Source organism: Gambusia affinis, linkage group LG10, assembly GCF_019740435.1.
Source record: "Gambusia affinis linkage group LG10, SWU_Gaff_1.0, whole genome shotgun sequence".
Classification (NCBI taxonomy): domain Eukaryota; kingdom Metazoa; phylum Chordata; class Actinopteri; order Cyprinodontiformes; family Poeciliidae; genus Gambusia; species Gambusia affinis.
In genome coordinates, this window is record NC_057877.1 from 1,174,319 (window position 1) to 1,190,645 (window position 16,327).

At 36.4% G+C, this 16,327-nt stretch overlaps 2 protein-coding genes across 8 annotated transcripts in view; both read right to left on the reverse strand.

Annotated features, from left to right (window-relative positions):
• The window catches only part of si:ch211-51h4.2, a 72,053-nt gene extending 61,949 nt beyond the window's left edge, over positions 1-10,104 (reverse strand). The window contains exons 1-3 of the mRNA XM_044128212.1: positions 9,400-10,104; positions 2,695-2,732; positions 825-1,054 (exon numbers count right to left, since the gene is read on the reverse strand). Of these exons, the coding sequence (XP_043984147.1) occupies positions 825-969 (145 nt within the window). The 5' untranslated portion in view covers positions 970-1,054; positions 2,695-2,732; positions 9,400-10,104. The remainder of the gene's footprint in view (positions 1-824; positions 1,055-2,694; positions 2,733-9,399) is intronic.
• A 154-nt stretch (positions 10,105-10,258) lies between these two features.
• Positions 10,259-16,327, reverse strand: part of LOC122837974 (inactive N-acetylated-alpha-linked acidic dipeptidase-like protein 2) — a 321,561-nt gene continuing 315,492 nt past the window's right edge. For all 7 annotated transcript variants that reach the window (XM_044128206.1, XM_044128210.1, XM_044128205.1 and 4 more), the window contains one exon: positions 10,259-11,366. In XM_044128206.1, coding sequence (XP_043984141.1) covers positions 11,120-11,366 — 247 coding nt within the window. In that variant the 3' untranslated portion in view covers positions 10,259-11,119. The remainder of the gene's footprint in view (positions 11,367-16,327) is intronic.

Below are 16,327 nucleotides of genomic sequence, written 5' to 3' on the forward strand. Positions count from 1 at the left end.
TAACTTTCTGTAGAAACAGATATTCAGCTGAGAAACAGAGTTTGTATGTTTATTACGAAATGGTGGTAGCCCACAAATCTGAGCATTTTTATAGGCTTTCTTCACTTTCCTATGAACTCCCCTGTCATGTCTTGTGTTATCTGTCTACTATGGGAAATTCCACAGAGCCTCACTTAAAAAAGAATCCTAAATATCCGTTTATATAAAAGAGAATGTTTAGCAGAAAACACATAAACCAGGTTGAAATCTTGCATGGAAAAATATTTCCTGTATCCTTTATTCCGTCCTGACACTGTGTGAAGACCAACAATTTTTGATCAGTCTTAGAAGCAGAAAAAATCGAGTCCATATCACTTCTGTTTTGGTTGACATCTTTTTAAGGCAGGGTATAACGATATATTTGATTACTAACTTAAGCAAAAATTAGTGCTAAAGGTGCCGCAAATAAAAATATTAAAGTAATTTATAGCAGTTCAACCACAATTCAACAGACATACTACTGATGTGTATGAAATAATTGACCTAACTGTAATTTCCTTGAGGAAACTGCGGTGTTTCCATCCAACACCGCAAACACCTCACTGCAGTCTACCTGCTAACTCCCTCCCCCCCTCAATCCCTTCTCCTGTCTCCCCTTCTCTCCACTCTTATCGCCAATGTTTATTGGAGGGTTTGCTTCTGCTAAACTGGGATATGACTTGGGTCAGTTATGATGATGTGACAAAGCAAACGGTGGACATTAATGACAGGTAGCGCGTTTGTCGTTTATTTTTCAGACATTCGGGGACTGTTCTTTCTCTCCCATAATGTGTGTCGGTACTCACAGCACTGCAGATGAATGCACCGCAACCTCCAGTGTCTGTCCTGGTTTTTCCGCGTTATTTTGATGGACAGAGGGCTGAGGCTGTAGTCGGGGTTGGGACAAGGGCTTGTGTGAGCTCTTATCTCCCCCGCTTCGGTCGCCATCATTTTCACTTCTCCTGCTTCCTCTCTCCTCCTACATCCCCGCCGCCCTCACTCACAAGTGAGCGCGAGCGTCCTCGGCTGCGCGTGCCTGGAAAGATTTGTTTCAAATCAAAAATGTAAACTGACTATATGTCGACTGTGTGATTGAATTGACATGTTTCCTTTTTCTATTTTTTTTGCTTCACGTAAAATGCCTCGAGACTACATTTGTTGTGAATTGGCTGTATAGAAATTTTGTTGAAATATAACTAACGTTAAATACAGTGCAGTAAAATACTCATCTGTTCTTTGGAGACATGTATGATTGCCTCCTGAATGGTTAGGAGCCTTTTTATATTATTCTTTTTATTATTTTACCGTATTTGTTTTCTTTTTTTTTATGTCATTTGGACTTTGAGTCTGTAAAACCTATCTCTATAGACTAATTTAGATTAGTATAGAGTGAATATAAATAAATAAATAAATTAAATAAATAAATAAATAAATAAATAAATAAATAAATAAATAAATAAATAAATAAATAACACTTCTCACATACCAGAAAGGACTAAGCAACAGGTTTGGTCAGAGACAGTCCAATGAACAGCTAAACATGGATTATGAGGTGAGGCTTGAAGCCTTTGACAAAGACATGAGACAATCTCAAACTGAGCAGGTGTCTAAATGGGGAGCAGCACAGGACAATGAGTAATCAGCAGGAGAGAGAGGGAGAGTCAGCAGCATGAATCAACTGAAATAAGGAGTACTGTCATGATTTCCTAACAATTATCCTTTTTTATTGCAGGTTTTCTTGTATTTTTCTTCAATTAAAGGTGGTTATGAAATGAATTACTTTCAATGTTTTCTTGGGTTAATACTTTTTTTTCCCACAAGAGTTTTAATGACTTGTCTTTTCTTGAATGGTGTATTATTCTTTGAATGCATTCATTATTACCTAGACAGGCATAAGGTTAAGTTGTTTATCACATAAAACTTCAATTGAGTCAAACACACAAAAAGCCACACACACTCCTCCAAACCAGAGAGTGCTAGTGTTGTCTTCTCATGCATTAAAACTAATCAATCACAAATCCTCAGTTAAATGCCAACTTCCACCTCCAGTGGGAACAATTGGATGTAATTATAATTTTGCACAGATTCAGATTTCTGACGGCATGTCCTTAATGGGCACCTATACATATAAGAGGTGACACTGGAGTGGAGATGAAATGTACAGGTTGTTACCAGAGAATCCAACAGTTCGACGTTACAGAAAGAGAAGGTCAGCAGAAACAAAGAACTCTTTGTGTCACATGTTTAACTCAATTCAATTGAATTTATTCTGTTTTTTTTTATTTTTATAAAGCACCAATTCACATTTGTCACCTTAAAGCACTTTATTAAAATAAATAAATGGATAAATAAATTCAGTCCAATTCTACAGACAGATTCCAACTCAAACATATTTATTCAGTCACTCTCCTCCTTCGGCTCCTCCTGCCATCCCTCATGATGCTCGATGCTACAAAGACACATCCTGGGCGTACACCCACAATTCAAACACTGGTCTTAGGAGAACTGCTAAAATCCAACCAACTAGATTGGCTGACCAGATAGGTTAACTAGGAAAACAAACATCATTTTGTAATTTTTTTTAGTCTCCAACTTCCTATTTAGATTTTTATTTATTTCTTTTTCATAAAGAGTACAATGCATATTAATCAACTTGAGTACAACATGTAAACATACCAGATTTAGCCAGACAGGCTGATTTCTTCTGTAGTCCCCTGGCAGGTTGATGGAACAGATTTAAAAAACAAAAACAAAAAACATTTAACATGTATAACAACATAAAAGACCTGATTTATTGAAGATTTTAAAGTATAGTTAAAAGCAATACAATTTAAAGTAAACATTTATTATACAAATATAAAAAAAGAAGAATTAACCTTTAAAAACATGAGTACAGTTTAGATTATCTAGTAACCATTGCTTAAGTGAATTCCTAAGAATTTCTGAAACGGTGAACAGTGAATGCCTAGTTGAGACAGTTTTCCACACGGATGCCTTGCCATTTTTGGCAATGTATTTAAATTGCAACCTGGACGCACTGTTGATCACCAAGATCAGTGCGCAAACAGAGATGTTTTGTATTTTGTGTGCACCAAGGATAATTCTTTGAAGGGACTAACATGAATCTTTAGGAATTCAACATAACCTATATATATAATCTCTTTCCAGAACTGGATCTTGTGATGCACTGAAACAATACAGCATATTGTAACACTAGAAAATTCCTGAAGAAATTTAACCAGGACCTGCCAAAGTGTGCCGGTCGGTTTGGACAAAGTGTTATGATGCTAAAAATTAGCATCAATACTAAGATTAGCTAAAAAATTACAAAGTAGCATGTGGGGAATCACAAGAATGTTGACTAACATGGACCTGCAACATTCAGTTTGTTAAAATTAATGCATAAGCTAAAATTAGTCAAAATGTTAATGTTAGGCGTGCTGCGGTGGTGTAGGGGGTAGCACGACCCACATTTGGAGGCCTTGAGTCCTCGATGCGGCCGTCGCGGGTTCGATTCCCGCATTAATGGTCACGGAAGAAAATGTTATAATAATAGTAAAGAGACATTCTATTGGGTGTAGAACAATACGTGCCATGCCATGCAATGCAGGGGCCCGCCTATGCATTGCTATTGGCAGGCCCCAATAACGGGACTATAAGTACCTCAATCCAGGGGATGAAATGTGAGCAATTATCGAAGTTGAGTTGTCCAGAAGGCTGAATCAAGGTGCTGCCCTGAGGAGTTAGCCGTGTTCTGCAGTAAACATCATTGTTTAAGTCTGGAGTGAGCAGTTTGTATTGAACTGGTCTGATACTCTGCCGTGGAGTTTTCTCAGGGTTACCTCTGGCCTCTTTCTCTCTGCTCTACTGCCTCTATACTATGCCCTTTGATTTAAAGTGGTGTCACTATGGGTTTTCATCTTTAATGGTGCTACATGTATATTAAAAATTATTCATGTTCCATACAATGCTGCCAGCCAGGACTCATCTTTAGTTTGTCTCCACGCCATATAAAATTCTTTATTGTTTCTCAAACCCAGCAGACCGAGATCCTTTGATCTCAGGTGCACTTCAATGAAATGACTGAGAAAATCATACAAGTTTAAAAGAGGCGCACAACATGTTCAATGGCAATAAATTTATTGGTTTTAATTTCATCATCACAAGAGAATGCTTTAATACAATATTTGGTAGGGTGTTATGTTTCATGTGCAATGCATGCAAATTCATCATGCCAAAATACCTGGCTTGTTGGTTCATAATAAAAACTGTGTGAACGTTTCAGTGAAGGAACAATAAAGTGAGGAAAAATGTGGCTGAACCATATTTACTATTCACTATTGCAATTGGGTGATTTTCAGAAATTATTCACTTTAAGAGTAACACAACAGATGTTAAAAGGTTTGCCGAAGAAAGTGACATGAAGCCCTTTTTAATGTATTTGTAGGCGTGTGTATGTGGGTGTTCTCATTTCTGTAGCCTGCATAGAAACTTATTCACTAACATTCTGAAGTCCAATAAGTTTTACGGGGGCTCAGGCCCCGTTCTCCTGTGTTGATTCAATTTTTTTACCATTAGAGGTTAAATTTAGAGTTACGTTGTGACTTAAGTTTGGTGAAAGTTAGGTTTAGGAATATATTAGTAATGTGTAGGGTCAGAGCTAAACATAAAAGCAGTCACTAAAATAAAATAGTATTTTATTGAAGGGACTGCTTCATGAGCACTCTACCTCTGAACTAGACGCTGAAAAGGAAACAGTAAAATAGTAAAAACAAACTCCTAATGTGGTTGGGCATCTAAATTCTTGTGTTTGTGCATGTGTGTGTAGTATAATACCAACAGTAAAACAGACTCAGGGTTAAACATACTTTTATTGTAAAACATTGTTCAGTTACTTCAAGGGTGCAAATATATATAAAAACCCCAAACATGCCAACAACACTGATATCATACAATAAAACCAGAAAAAAAAAAAAAAAAATTAAACATGTGGAAGGAATGCTCTGATTTTGATGTATTTTGAGCACATGCAGTCCAATAATGATAGGATTTCCAAGGATCTGGCATATTTTGAAGGGCATCAAAAACATGACATCATCAAAAAGTGACGAATGTGACATCTCAAGGGAAATTACAGTAATGCTATTAGGCATTAGCCAGTGTCCATAAGTCAGTGGTAAGAGTGGTAACCCATGAATTATGGGTTGTCACTTCCAATCCATAATTCATTGCTTTGACTGACTGTCAGAAGCTCTGGCCACTGCCTGTAAAACTGAAGGCCTCACATACTCAGAGATTCTTTACTCCACGGCGGTCCACACATACTTGAGGTGGACTCACTGCCAGACATGGATGAATAGAGGTGGATTGCTTGGCAGGAAACATTGTTCACATCAAACTGTTTTGTATGAGACAACAAGGTTGTGAATCGCTGCAACCAGTCGCAAAGACACCACTCTCTGTGCCGCACTGACAGCTATGTGTGGTGGCGGCCCCGTGCAGAAGAAATGAGGCTACGCACCAACTCATAAAACTTGCTACTATCCATTCAGATTGTGGGAAATGAAGGAATTCACCAGTGTGCACTCTCTGGCGAAAGTGCACAGTGTGCAGACAAATATGCACAGTACACCGGAGTATGTGAGAGCCTTCACTCCTCATCTTATGCCCTTTGGTACTGTTCTTAATGTGCAGCTCCTTGCAAATTCTATCAGTTTAAAATAGCATTTGTTTTTCAAAGTTACAGTTGGTTTGTCAAATGGTACATTTTAAAAATGCTGAGACCAATTTGTACACATAAAAAAAGAACTATTTCGCCTTTACATTTTTTTAATGTAAATATTTTACATCATCAGACAGATTTTAATAATGTCCTAAAATTTCCTGAGCAAATATAGCATGCAGTTTTTAAAAATGCTTTTACAAAACAGCCTACATAGAAAAGTGACCCCTGACCCCAACCATTGACAGTGAAGAACCATATTTTTCAGTTCGATAACATTGACCACAGCTGACCCTGATTTCTGCCAGATCTGCAGAATTATAAAATATTTTTTATTTTAAAAAAGCAATACATCATACCCTGATACAAAGAAATTGAAAGCACACTTTTTTTTTAACCTTTGCATACTCTAAACTGCTTCTGGAGTGTTGGATTACATTAAATGCATTCAAATTTTGCTGGGCTTCCTAAGGTCACTCATTTTCTCACCTTTGCAGTGCCTCTTCACTCTCTCCTGTACTATCTGGAGCTTCTATCCTTGCCCTTTTTACTCTGTGCAGTCTAATATTGTTCAGCAACAACTTCAAAAGAAAAAGAATACACTTATCCACGAGATCACGAAACCATCTTGAGCTCTGCAGGCCTCACTTGCCTCAGATAAGGTCAGTGTTCATGAGTCAAGAAAGACTGGGCCAAAGCTACCTCCATTCCAAGGCTAAAACCACTACAAATATTAAACCACTACAAATATTTACCAAAAAACATTTTAACTTTTGCTATTACATTTCTGTAAACTTAAGACTCAAAAGTGGAAAGTGTGTGACCTATGACAAGTCGAGTAAATTTGCCATAGCATTTCATACCAGGCATGGTGATGCGGTGATGGTCTGGGTTTGCTTTCTGCTTTGGGAACTTCTTTAATGGTGCTACATTAAAGAGCACCATTAAACCTGGTTCTATGGACTTGGAGTTGTTAGAACCAGGAGTACATCCGTTAGACCACTATTAGTAGCTGCATTTCCATTACAAATGTCTGCAAAACTTTGTCAATACGCCACAAAAAAATTTACCATTGTAGTATTTCTATTAAATAAGAAACAAAATCAAAATCACACAATAATAAGTATGTTAATGCGATAAGTCATTAAAAAACATGAAGATGACCACTTCCTGTTCTCTTCTTTGTGGTTTGCAGCAGTGGCAACATCCGGTTGTTGATCATGTGACTCATATTGTACAAAAATTGTTTCCATTGCAGTTTTGTAAATTAACCAGTTTCAATATGGCCAAAGAAAAACCTACCTCACTCTAGCAGCAAAACTTTTAATAAAAAAAAATAAAAAAAAATAAATAAAAAAAAACTAGGTTTTTTTTTCTCAAAACAACCATTTTTCTATTAAGCAAATTTATTTTCAAAATGTGCAATTATATGGTCATTGAAAATGCAGCTACTGTTAGCCGAAAAGAATTTGGAATACTAATGTGGACAATGATTTGAAACACAGCAGTATGTACACCTTGGTTTTAAGAAAACAAAATAAGTCAAAGTCTGCTCTTAAATCCAACGGAGATGTTTTGGCATGACCTTTTGGTCATGCTTGTTAGAAACCCTCCAGTGTGGCTCGATTTATACAAGATCTATTGAGATACAATTCTGCCACAGCGGTGTGAAAGTCGTCTAACCCTGTAACTGTGGCAGTTGTTACTATCACTGGCTCAAGCTGTTCAGGGTAATTTGTTTTTACATGAAGTGCAGTTTATTTCGAACAGTTTCTTCTCTGAATAAAAATAAATAAATTAAAAAAATCAAAATTTTTAATGTGCATTTTGTTTTCACTGACCTTGTATTTCTCTGATAAACGTATTTGAGGATCTGAAATGTTTCAGTGTTACTAAAAACAAAACCACATTCAATCTGTAAGAGAGCAAACACTTTTTTAGTTTGCTAAAAACAATTATCTTTTGTTGCTTTTAAAAACCCAGACCAGAAACATTACTGAATCTGGCACTAACTCCTATACATCATTCAAATTCTGTACAATTTCCAAAATACAGCAGTTTTCATAACTGCATACAAAGAGGCATATTTAATATTGCTTACATATAGTTTACACAGACAGCAGGTCAAAGTCAAGTATTTTTCAAACGGCTTCACAAAGGTAGCATATTTCTGTGGTTGTGCAATGATGCATTGAGTACTACATGTCACCACATTTACATCAGTTGTTTAGGATCATTCTTAATTTGCATTTAACTTTTTTACCTTGATAAGTTTAACATAAACTGCTAAAAAACAGTGATCTGTGTTCTGTTCATGCGATTACAAAGCATACGAATGAATTTGATTAAATAAACTGAAACAAACAAATCATCCTGCAGCACATAAAGCCTGTCCATCAGCTTTCTAGATTTCATCCAATATGGTTACAGTGCAGAGATCATGAAGCCGATTATAAATTGACTATGTTCGCATTTCTACCAAGCCAACTAGGAGTACAGTCACAGCAAAAAAAGCAGAATCAAAACCCCATTGTTGAAAGTACTGTTTTTATATCTTTAACCTTTATAACCCAAATTCACCATGGTCATGTGTCATGTTTGATTCACCACTAATCACACATTCTTAAATTAACAATTAAGAATTCTTAATTTAAAATTTTTATAATTTAAATTAAGAAGATAATCTTAATCCCCAATCTTATTGATTTGTGACCTCAAATCGGATCCCAACCCCCACTTTGGATTTCTGCATTAATTAGTTAAATATAAATTTACACAATGTCTGATGCCAAATTAGTGTTAGAAGAAACTCTACTTAAGTCTCTGAAATTATCCCATTATGATTTACTTTGTATAATTTAAAGGCCAGTGTTCAGGATCTAACTATGGCATGAACAAAATTAGATTTAATGTCCTGTTTGTATTTGCGTTGCCTAAGACTTGGACCTCCAAAGCATTGTCACTCAGAATAAATTCAACCTGTGTCACAGAGTTACCTTGAAAAAAACAAAGTCACAACAAAACAGCAAATATCAGATTTTACATTAATTTTCCACCATATAGAAGGAACAATTAATTTGTGCGATTATTCTAAAAAGAGAGAGAGAAAAAATATACACTATCAAGTATCATAACCTGATAATATGTCCTAATATAAATTAAAGCATGCATACCACTATTTAAAGTGATTTTGCCAACAATGAAACATTTAGATACAGTATTTTTCCAGTGTAATGATTTTCAGACTACTGATAATTCCACTCAACACGACATTTAGGACTGACTGGTCAGACAACCTACACTTCAAAATCATACACACTCACTGGAACACAGCAAGGAAAACATGAGACAGACAAAATCCAGTTCACAAACCTGAAAAAGACATAAAACCCTGACATCAAAAAAAAAAAAAAAAAAAAGACACAAGCAAACAAAAAATATGACTCCAACAGCCAGGAGAGTAAAAAGGTGATGCCTGGGTTTTCAGACCAACAAACCAACAGTGCCTAAAGACAAGTCCTTCTTCTTATAACAACAATAATTTGTTATGTTTGTACAAATAAACAAAAAACAAAAACATAACAGTTTTATTTCCAGCAAAGAAAACATGTATAAGAATTTATTTGACTCAAAGTTACAGCAAACCAGTTTTCACTCACCTTGTTAAAGGTGGAGTTTATAGAGTATGGCGACATCTGTTGGTGTAGGCTGGAATTTGCAGCCTCTGCTCTGACCACTCCAGTGTTTATTTGTCTCTCTTGCAGGAATAACGGAACAAGACAAATCAGAATTAAAAGTTGCACTTTCTAGGTAGTAAAAAACACATGAATTTGCATTTCCATGCAATTTTATAAGCAAGAAGAAAAATCAGGGTTGGGAGCAAACTAAATACAAATCACAGGTTGATGTGAAAACCTCATATTGCCAAAGATTACAGGAAATTTTTGGGGGTAAAATATTTAACAAACTCGAGAAAGCTCCTTATTAAAGGCACACAAGCTTTTTTTAAATATCCCTGACAAGAACTTTTTTGTTTTATTACTGTAAATTTCTGCATTTAAAAGTTTGGTAGTTACATACCAATAATTGATCTAACTTACAAAAGTTCATTATCAAACTTTCTTAAAAAATTATGCACATCTATTAAAAAAAGACAATATATGCAAAGACTTAAAAATCTACATTTTTTAACGCATCATAATGGCTATAGAAACACAAACAACCAGGAAACACATCAATCAAAGGAATTCTTCCTAGAAAACCTAGAAAGCGTTTCTGTGTATTTTCCAGCTGGCCTGCTGGAATACATTCACATGAACACAACTAATTAGTGCTAAGAAAACCATCATAAAATATCAGAGACTAGAACAATCATCATGCCTTGAAACTGTACTACAAATATGTACAAATATATATTATTCTTTTCATAGCATTAAATTATTTTACTAAATGGTTTGCACAAAAACTAGCAAAAAATCATGCCTTACTACAACAAAACTTAAAGGAATGTTATTTAAAAAAAAAATTAAAAATCTGGAAAATCCTTTTCACAGGATTTCTGATGATCAATTAACACAAAAAAGTCACGTACTGTGGTTGAAGTTAAAATAACTATATTGACAAAAAATATGGATTAGCTCATAGTGATGTTTACTGAAACTAGGATGGCTTTTGTTCTTTGCATTAACAGATTGGTAGAGTTTTTTTTTTTTTAATTATTTTCCAACCTGAATTGTATTTGACTTCAAATGCAGACCATCATCTCTTTGGAGACAGTTGGGATTTCCTAAAGCAACTTCAGAAACAAAGTGACTTCCTGGTGTTTTATTGGTGAACAGTCTAACACACTTCAAGTGCTCAAAGGGATTCAAGTGTTAAATATATTCTGTTCATTCACCAAGGCTGCACTTTAAAGAGAAACTCAAATACTCTTCCATTTTCTTTGCTTTTAAACACTGAAATCTGGTTTTCTTTTCAACCTCACATTGATTCTGAAGTGCTACTTTCATTTTCTTTTTAAATTTAGTGTTGGAATTTGTTTAGTGAAAAGGAAAGAAACTTCCACATCAAGTGGAGCAAATGTTAAGAGGAAGATCATGTAAAGTAGCATAAAATTTAGAAAGTCATTCACCTTTTGGTTCAAACTCATCGGAAGACAGATTAGTGCAATTTAAGCAGACCCACTTTTCTGTATCATTTGCATATCAAATAGCAGGCGTGCAACAAGTTAGAGTTGATACATTCATACATTTTTAAAAATCTGTTTTTGCACGATTTGGATAAAAAAAAATAGCTGAAATTGCAAATTTAATTTTTTCTTGAACCCTAGAGTGATTTTCGAGATTGTTAGAAGAAGCACTCTTTATATCTGCCTCAGAATCATTTGGTGGTGCCCGGGTAATTCTGGAACAGGTCCAACCCAAAGCCAACCAGCCTCTCGGCAGAGCGCAGCGCCCTGAGGATCAGAGACAGAGTCTGGTTCTTGGCGCTGTTGCAGAAGGCGTCCTTGTTTGGAGCGTAGTGCTTGGCCACCTTGCTTGTCACACTGCAGTGCAGAACCACATCCGGGGAGAACTTGAGGATGGAGAACTGGGGAGTTTTTCCTGGAAGGCTGTAAAGTAAATTTCTGTAGAGACCAAGAAAAAAAACCCACCAAAAAACAATTGATCAGATTACAAAAGGAAAACCAAAACAAAGGTCTGAAGAGATTCTTACATACAAACAAACAAGTTTGAGAAGAGATTTTGCCGTTTTCTTGTTTTTATTGTTGATGTTTTTTAATGATTCTACATTGTTATAAAGAATAATAGGATTAAAGGGAATCAAGTGCAAAGTTAATGAAAATTATTGAAAATGAACTGAATCATAAAACTTATTGTTTTCATCAGTTGGCTATTCTGAATTTCCAGTTGGAAAAACAACATAAACGTCCCACGGAAGTTGGAATTATGCCTGAGAAAGATCAAGATTGCCAAACAGTTCTGAGTTTAGTTTCCAGCATGGCTGCGAAGGATAAAGAATGTAGTAAAAGTTGAAGGAATAAATGATTTAGTAGCATTTCTGGTGATTTACATTTGATTAAACCAGAGCCAACTACAGTGCAGTAAAATATCTATTTGTGAACATGTTTCTTTATGTTCTACATGTTCTAAAATGAACAGAACTCTGTTCTTCTGGGCTTCCATCACCAATACCAAGTGACACTAAAATAAATGGCAAATTGCAACTAGTCTGCTTTTAACTTGGCTGTGATTTTATTTCCAGATCCAAGCTCCAACTCCTAAGCATGTGAAACACTAGTAATCTCACAAAATGACCTGAAGGCTTCATTTCAATGTTTTTCGCTGCTAGCTCAAGGGAAAGTGCTAACAATGGTTAATTAGCAGAGCAGACGGAGGTGCTAAAAACTGTTCTTTTGTCAACCAAGTTGACATGCTGCTGGTCGAAAGAGCTTCACAAGAAAGGATGCTGCTGTTAGCAAGACGACACTCAAATTAGCTTTTCATCAAACCACCAAGAACTTTCAGCTGCTCTAAAGAGAGCCTCAAATTGCCAACTAAGTCCAGCAACTACCTTCATGAACAGCTTTTAGTTATAGGATGGGCTTCCCACTATCCCAAAAACAACTGGCAGGTTGGAATGTTTCCACATAGCAAGCTGGGATGTTTCCGACCCTGAGCTGGATGGGCCTCAATCCATGGTAGAAGTCATGGTGGATTCTACGATGTCAGGCATAAGATCATTTGGATAAAATTGACGCTAAATATTTAGGCTGAAACCTGAGCAGGTTTCAGACAGTGTAGGCCTGTCAACATCATGAATTTTGCAGGACAATAAATTGTCACAGAAAATTATTGCAATAAACGATAATCTTGTTGACTAGAGACAGTTTTCAAATATTATTTGAAAACTTGCATCAGTATGCAAACTTACATACTGATTCAAGTTCCCTCACTCAACGACAAATACACTTTAATTCTATGCTGAACAAGATATTTTAAATGTTTCAATTAAAACAACAACCAAAACCAAGAAATAAAACAGAAACAAAACCCACACACACCTGAAACCATAAAGAAAATGGTTTATGATGGCTCTGAAAACAACATATTCCTTGAAAGAATATTGACTACCAGAATGAAAATCATCAAGCTCATTTTAATTTATCATGTCATTCTTTGCTCATAAGACATAAGTTGTTTTAAGATATCTTTAAAAGTTCCTATTGATAGAACGGCTCTGAGTTGGAATGCTTTTTGAAGCTTGTTCCATTCGTTCCAAGACAGAAACCTATTTCTAGGATTTTTTTTTTAGGGAAACATTTTCAGGGCCGTACATCTCATTTAAAATAAACAGTCAGAGGTGGGTCTCACCTAGCAGTGATACACAAATGAATCAATAGAAAACTGTCTCTCCTCAGCACGTGCCTTTTTCTAAATCATTCAAATGGCCATTTTCCGTCATGGGTTTGTGTAAATTGCCTGACACATTTTGTCGACTGAAAACAGCAACTTGTGAAGAACTGTTTTTCACTCATGTGACCTCTGCTCTCTTTGCTGTCTGCACCATGTAAGTTATTGGCTGTAAAAGTCCTCCCTCCATACAGTATAGATACATAGATAAGTCTTTGGGGGTAGAAGACTAGTCATTTGTAGGTCAGGACGGCACAAACTGCAGAGTGTTTCTCTCGATGGGACTGAAGAACATTGATTTGTCCTAAAGTGGCTGAACGGACAGTCTTAGAGAGCAAATGGAGTGATTCTTCATCTGTTAAGACGCAGGTCGTGTTCCATAGGGTGTGAAGAGCACTGACCTTCAGCACACAATTCAGACTCAAAGACAGAGCACTGTGAAAATCCTCCGTCTACCTCTGGAAACTGCTAAATATACCACAGAGACTGTCCCTGAAGGACAGAGGCACTGAGAATATGTTGATAATGTTATTGGGATGACAAAGGTGAAATCAATCCCAGTTCCCATGGTCAGAGAATAGTTTTTCTAAACGAATTTCTGAAGGAGGCGCCAACTTTTTCTGGAGTCATTGTTTCAGCAGGCTTCTCAGCAGGGGAGGTTGTCAGCTGGGTCTGAGCTCTCCCAGTTGGAAACACAACAGCATGACATAAGACCTCGGCACTGAGGACACAGGGCTTTAAACCCACACTAAATACTGATATTTGTCTCACAGACTATTAAAAATGGCAGAGGAGACTGCTTCAGAGTGTTTCTCCTCACTCTGCAGTCCCATACAGCAAAAACATGCAACGAACCAGTCAGCCCCTTTTCTAATAACGAGGCTTTAACTGGGTCTTCCTCAGTCATCCTTCGTTTCCATTTGCAGGTCCTGCGCAGTTCTGGAACCATCACAGCCGACCCTGACCAGGTATTGCATGCAAGCAATTTGATTGGCAGCAGAATGCATTCATTGATTAGTCTGTGGGTTTCTGTCACACAATGAGCAAAGAGGGTATTTGTGGATCGCTTACAGCGTCAACTGGACGAAGCAACCAGCAATGAACTGATAAACCGAGGAATTTCAAAGAAATTAGCTGCCTGAAAGTACAACATGACATCATCTGAGCGTCAATCAAAGTGCCTGTGTGTTCAGGTTCCTACGTTCCCATTCAAGAGTGAGGAACACACCATCACTGGCTAGAACCAAATCACAAATTAACCAGCTAGAATGAGGCTTGATAATGGTTCTGAAATACAGATAAAAGTGATCACATCACAGCTGATGATGATTAACAAATGTTAGGTTTTCATACAGCAGAAGCGCTGGGGGTGGTGGGGTACCATGACAACCTTGTGAACTTTATTTATTAAAGAACTGTGCAATAACACAGACTTCCTTTGAGTTAAAAGTGAATTACATTTACCTTTAAACTGCGTAAGGGCACTAGACTATAATAAATTCACAGTGATTGCAGCTTAATTTAAATTTACATTTGCAAAGAAAAAAATCAAAACCCGCAACTGTAATTGCAGCGACAAATGTTTCTTCTCCAAATTATTCACTCAGGAGGGCTAAACGCATGCTGCACCTTTCAGAGATTTTTTCATACAGAACTTTTACAGGTCTGTCCTGCCCACAGCCATCACCATCTACAACAACACTTTAATTAACAGAGACACTGCAGCATTTCATTTCCATTTGGGATCAATGAAGTATTTTTGAATTTGTATTGAATTTGAAAACCAGGTCATTTTTCCCTCCAACTCATAACTGTGAGGTGTTTAGTGCTGGTCTATCACATCAAGTCTGTGGTTGCACTGTATTACAGCCACATTTATTGTATTGTGTGAAATACAATACAACCACATATTGAAACATATGTTTCATATTGAAATACAGGATATTGACTTCTTCCATGTTGCCCATGTAGACCATTACTGTTGTAGAAGCAGCCTCGTTGAGATTGTAGAATTTTTCAATCTTATCATTCTTGATAAACACCTCTGGTTGGCTCTCATCTTTTTCATGCCAAAATATACCAGTACAAGAATAATTGGCAGCTTTGGAACTGAAAGCAGACCCAAAATGAAACTCCACACACCAATAAAAGAGACACAACTGATGCTCAAAGTCTTGTTTATAACAAACAGGAGGCCGTTCAGCAGCTGTCTGTTAGCATTTCGGTTTATAGGAGCTGCTTTTGAAGAACCTGTGAGTTTAGAGAAAATGTCTGTTATTGATTGGTATGCTCCTACAAAACCCTCTAATGGAGACCACCTGCTGCTCTGAAACTCAACAAATTGTGTTCAAGCCAAGTCTGTGGCGTCAGGTTTGAGTCCAGGCGCTGCAGCAACAAGCTTCCAGGACTGAAGGCTGCTTGGAGCGTTTGCGGTCTCTCAGACTTCTGTGGATTTCAAAGAAGTACTCTCACCTCCACAAGCCCTTAGTAAAGTAAGAGATTTTATGAGATCATTCTGAATAAAAAAAGAGATCATGTTAAACAAAAATATTTCTGAACATTCATATTGGACATATTTGAAGAATTTTTTTATATATATATTTTTTTATTTTTTGCAAGTAATTTTTGGCTCATTTTTAATGAGCATAAAAGTCCATTAACTAAAAATGTCCTTCAATTTCTAAAAGCACTCTAAGCAGCGAGAACATGTTAAACAGCATAATGACTTATTAAATCAACATAATCATAATGTTTGTCACAAAGCCTCAAACTACATATGGATAATATTAGAAAGCTGATTAGAATCTTCTGTTATTGGTACATTTATTGCTTCTTGAAAAAAAAAAAGAACAGCTTAGAATGTGAAATGTTTGCTCTAACACAGATGGCCTGCAAATTTAGTGGTTCCATCAATTCTTTTATTGCCTTCAATAAGCAGCAAACTATGATATCAAAGGCCTTCTTCTGGTGCATAAACTGGAAAAGGATGGTGGTATGGTTATGTTGGCACATTAGTCTTGGAGGTAAATGTGGAACGTAAACTCGGAAGCATAACACTACTGCATGTGCACTGAAGTCATACACTACACCCAAACAGATGAAAACTGAAATGGATAATATATGCAAGCAGAGTGACAGACTGTGGATTTTATGAATCAATCATTTCACAGGCAAA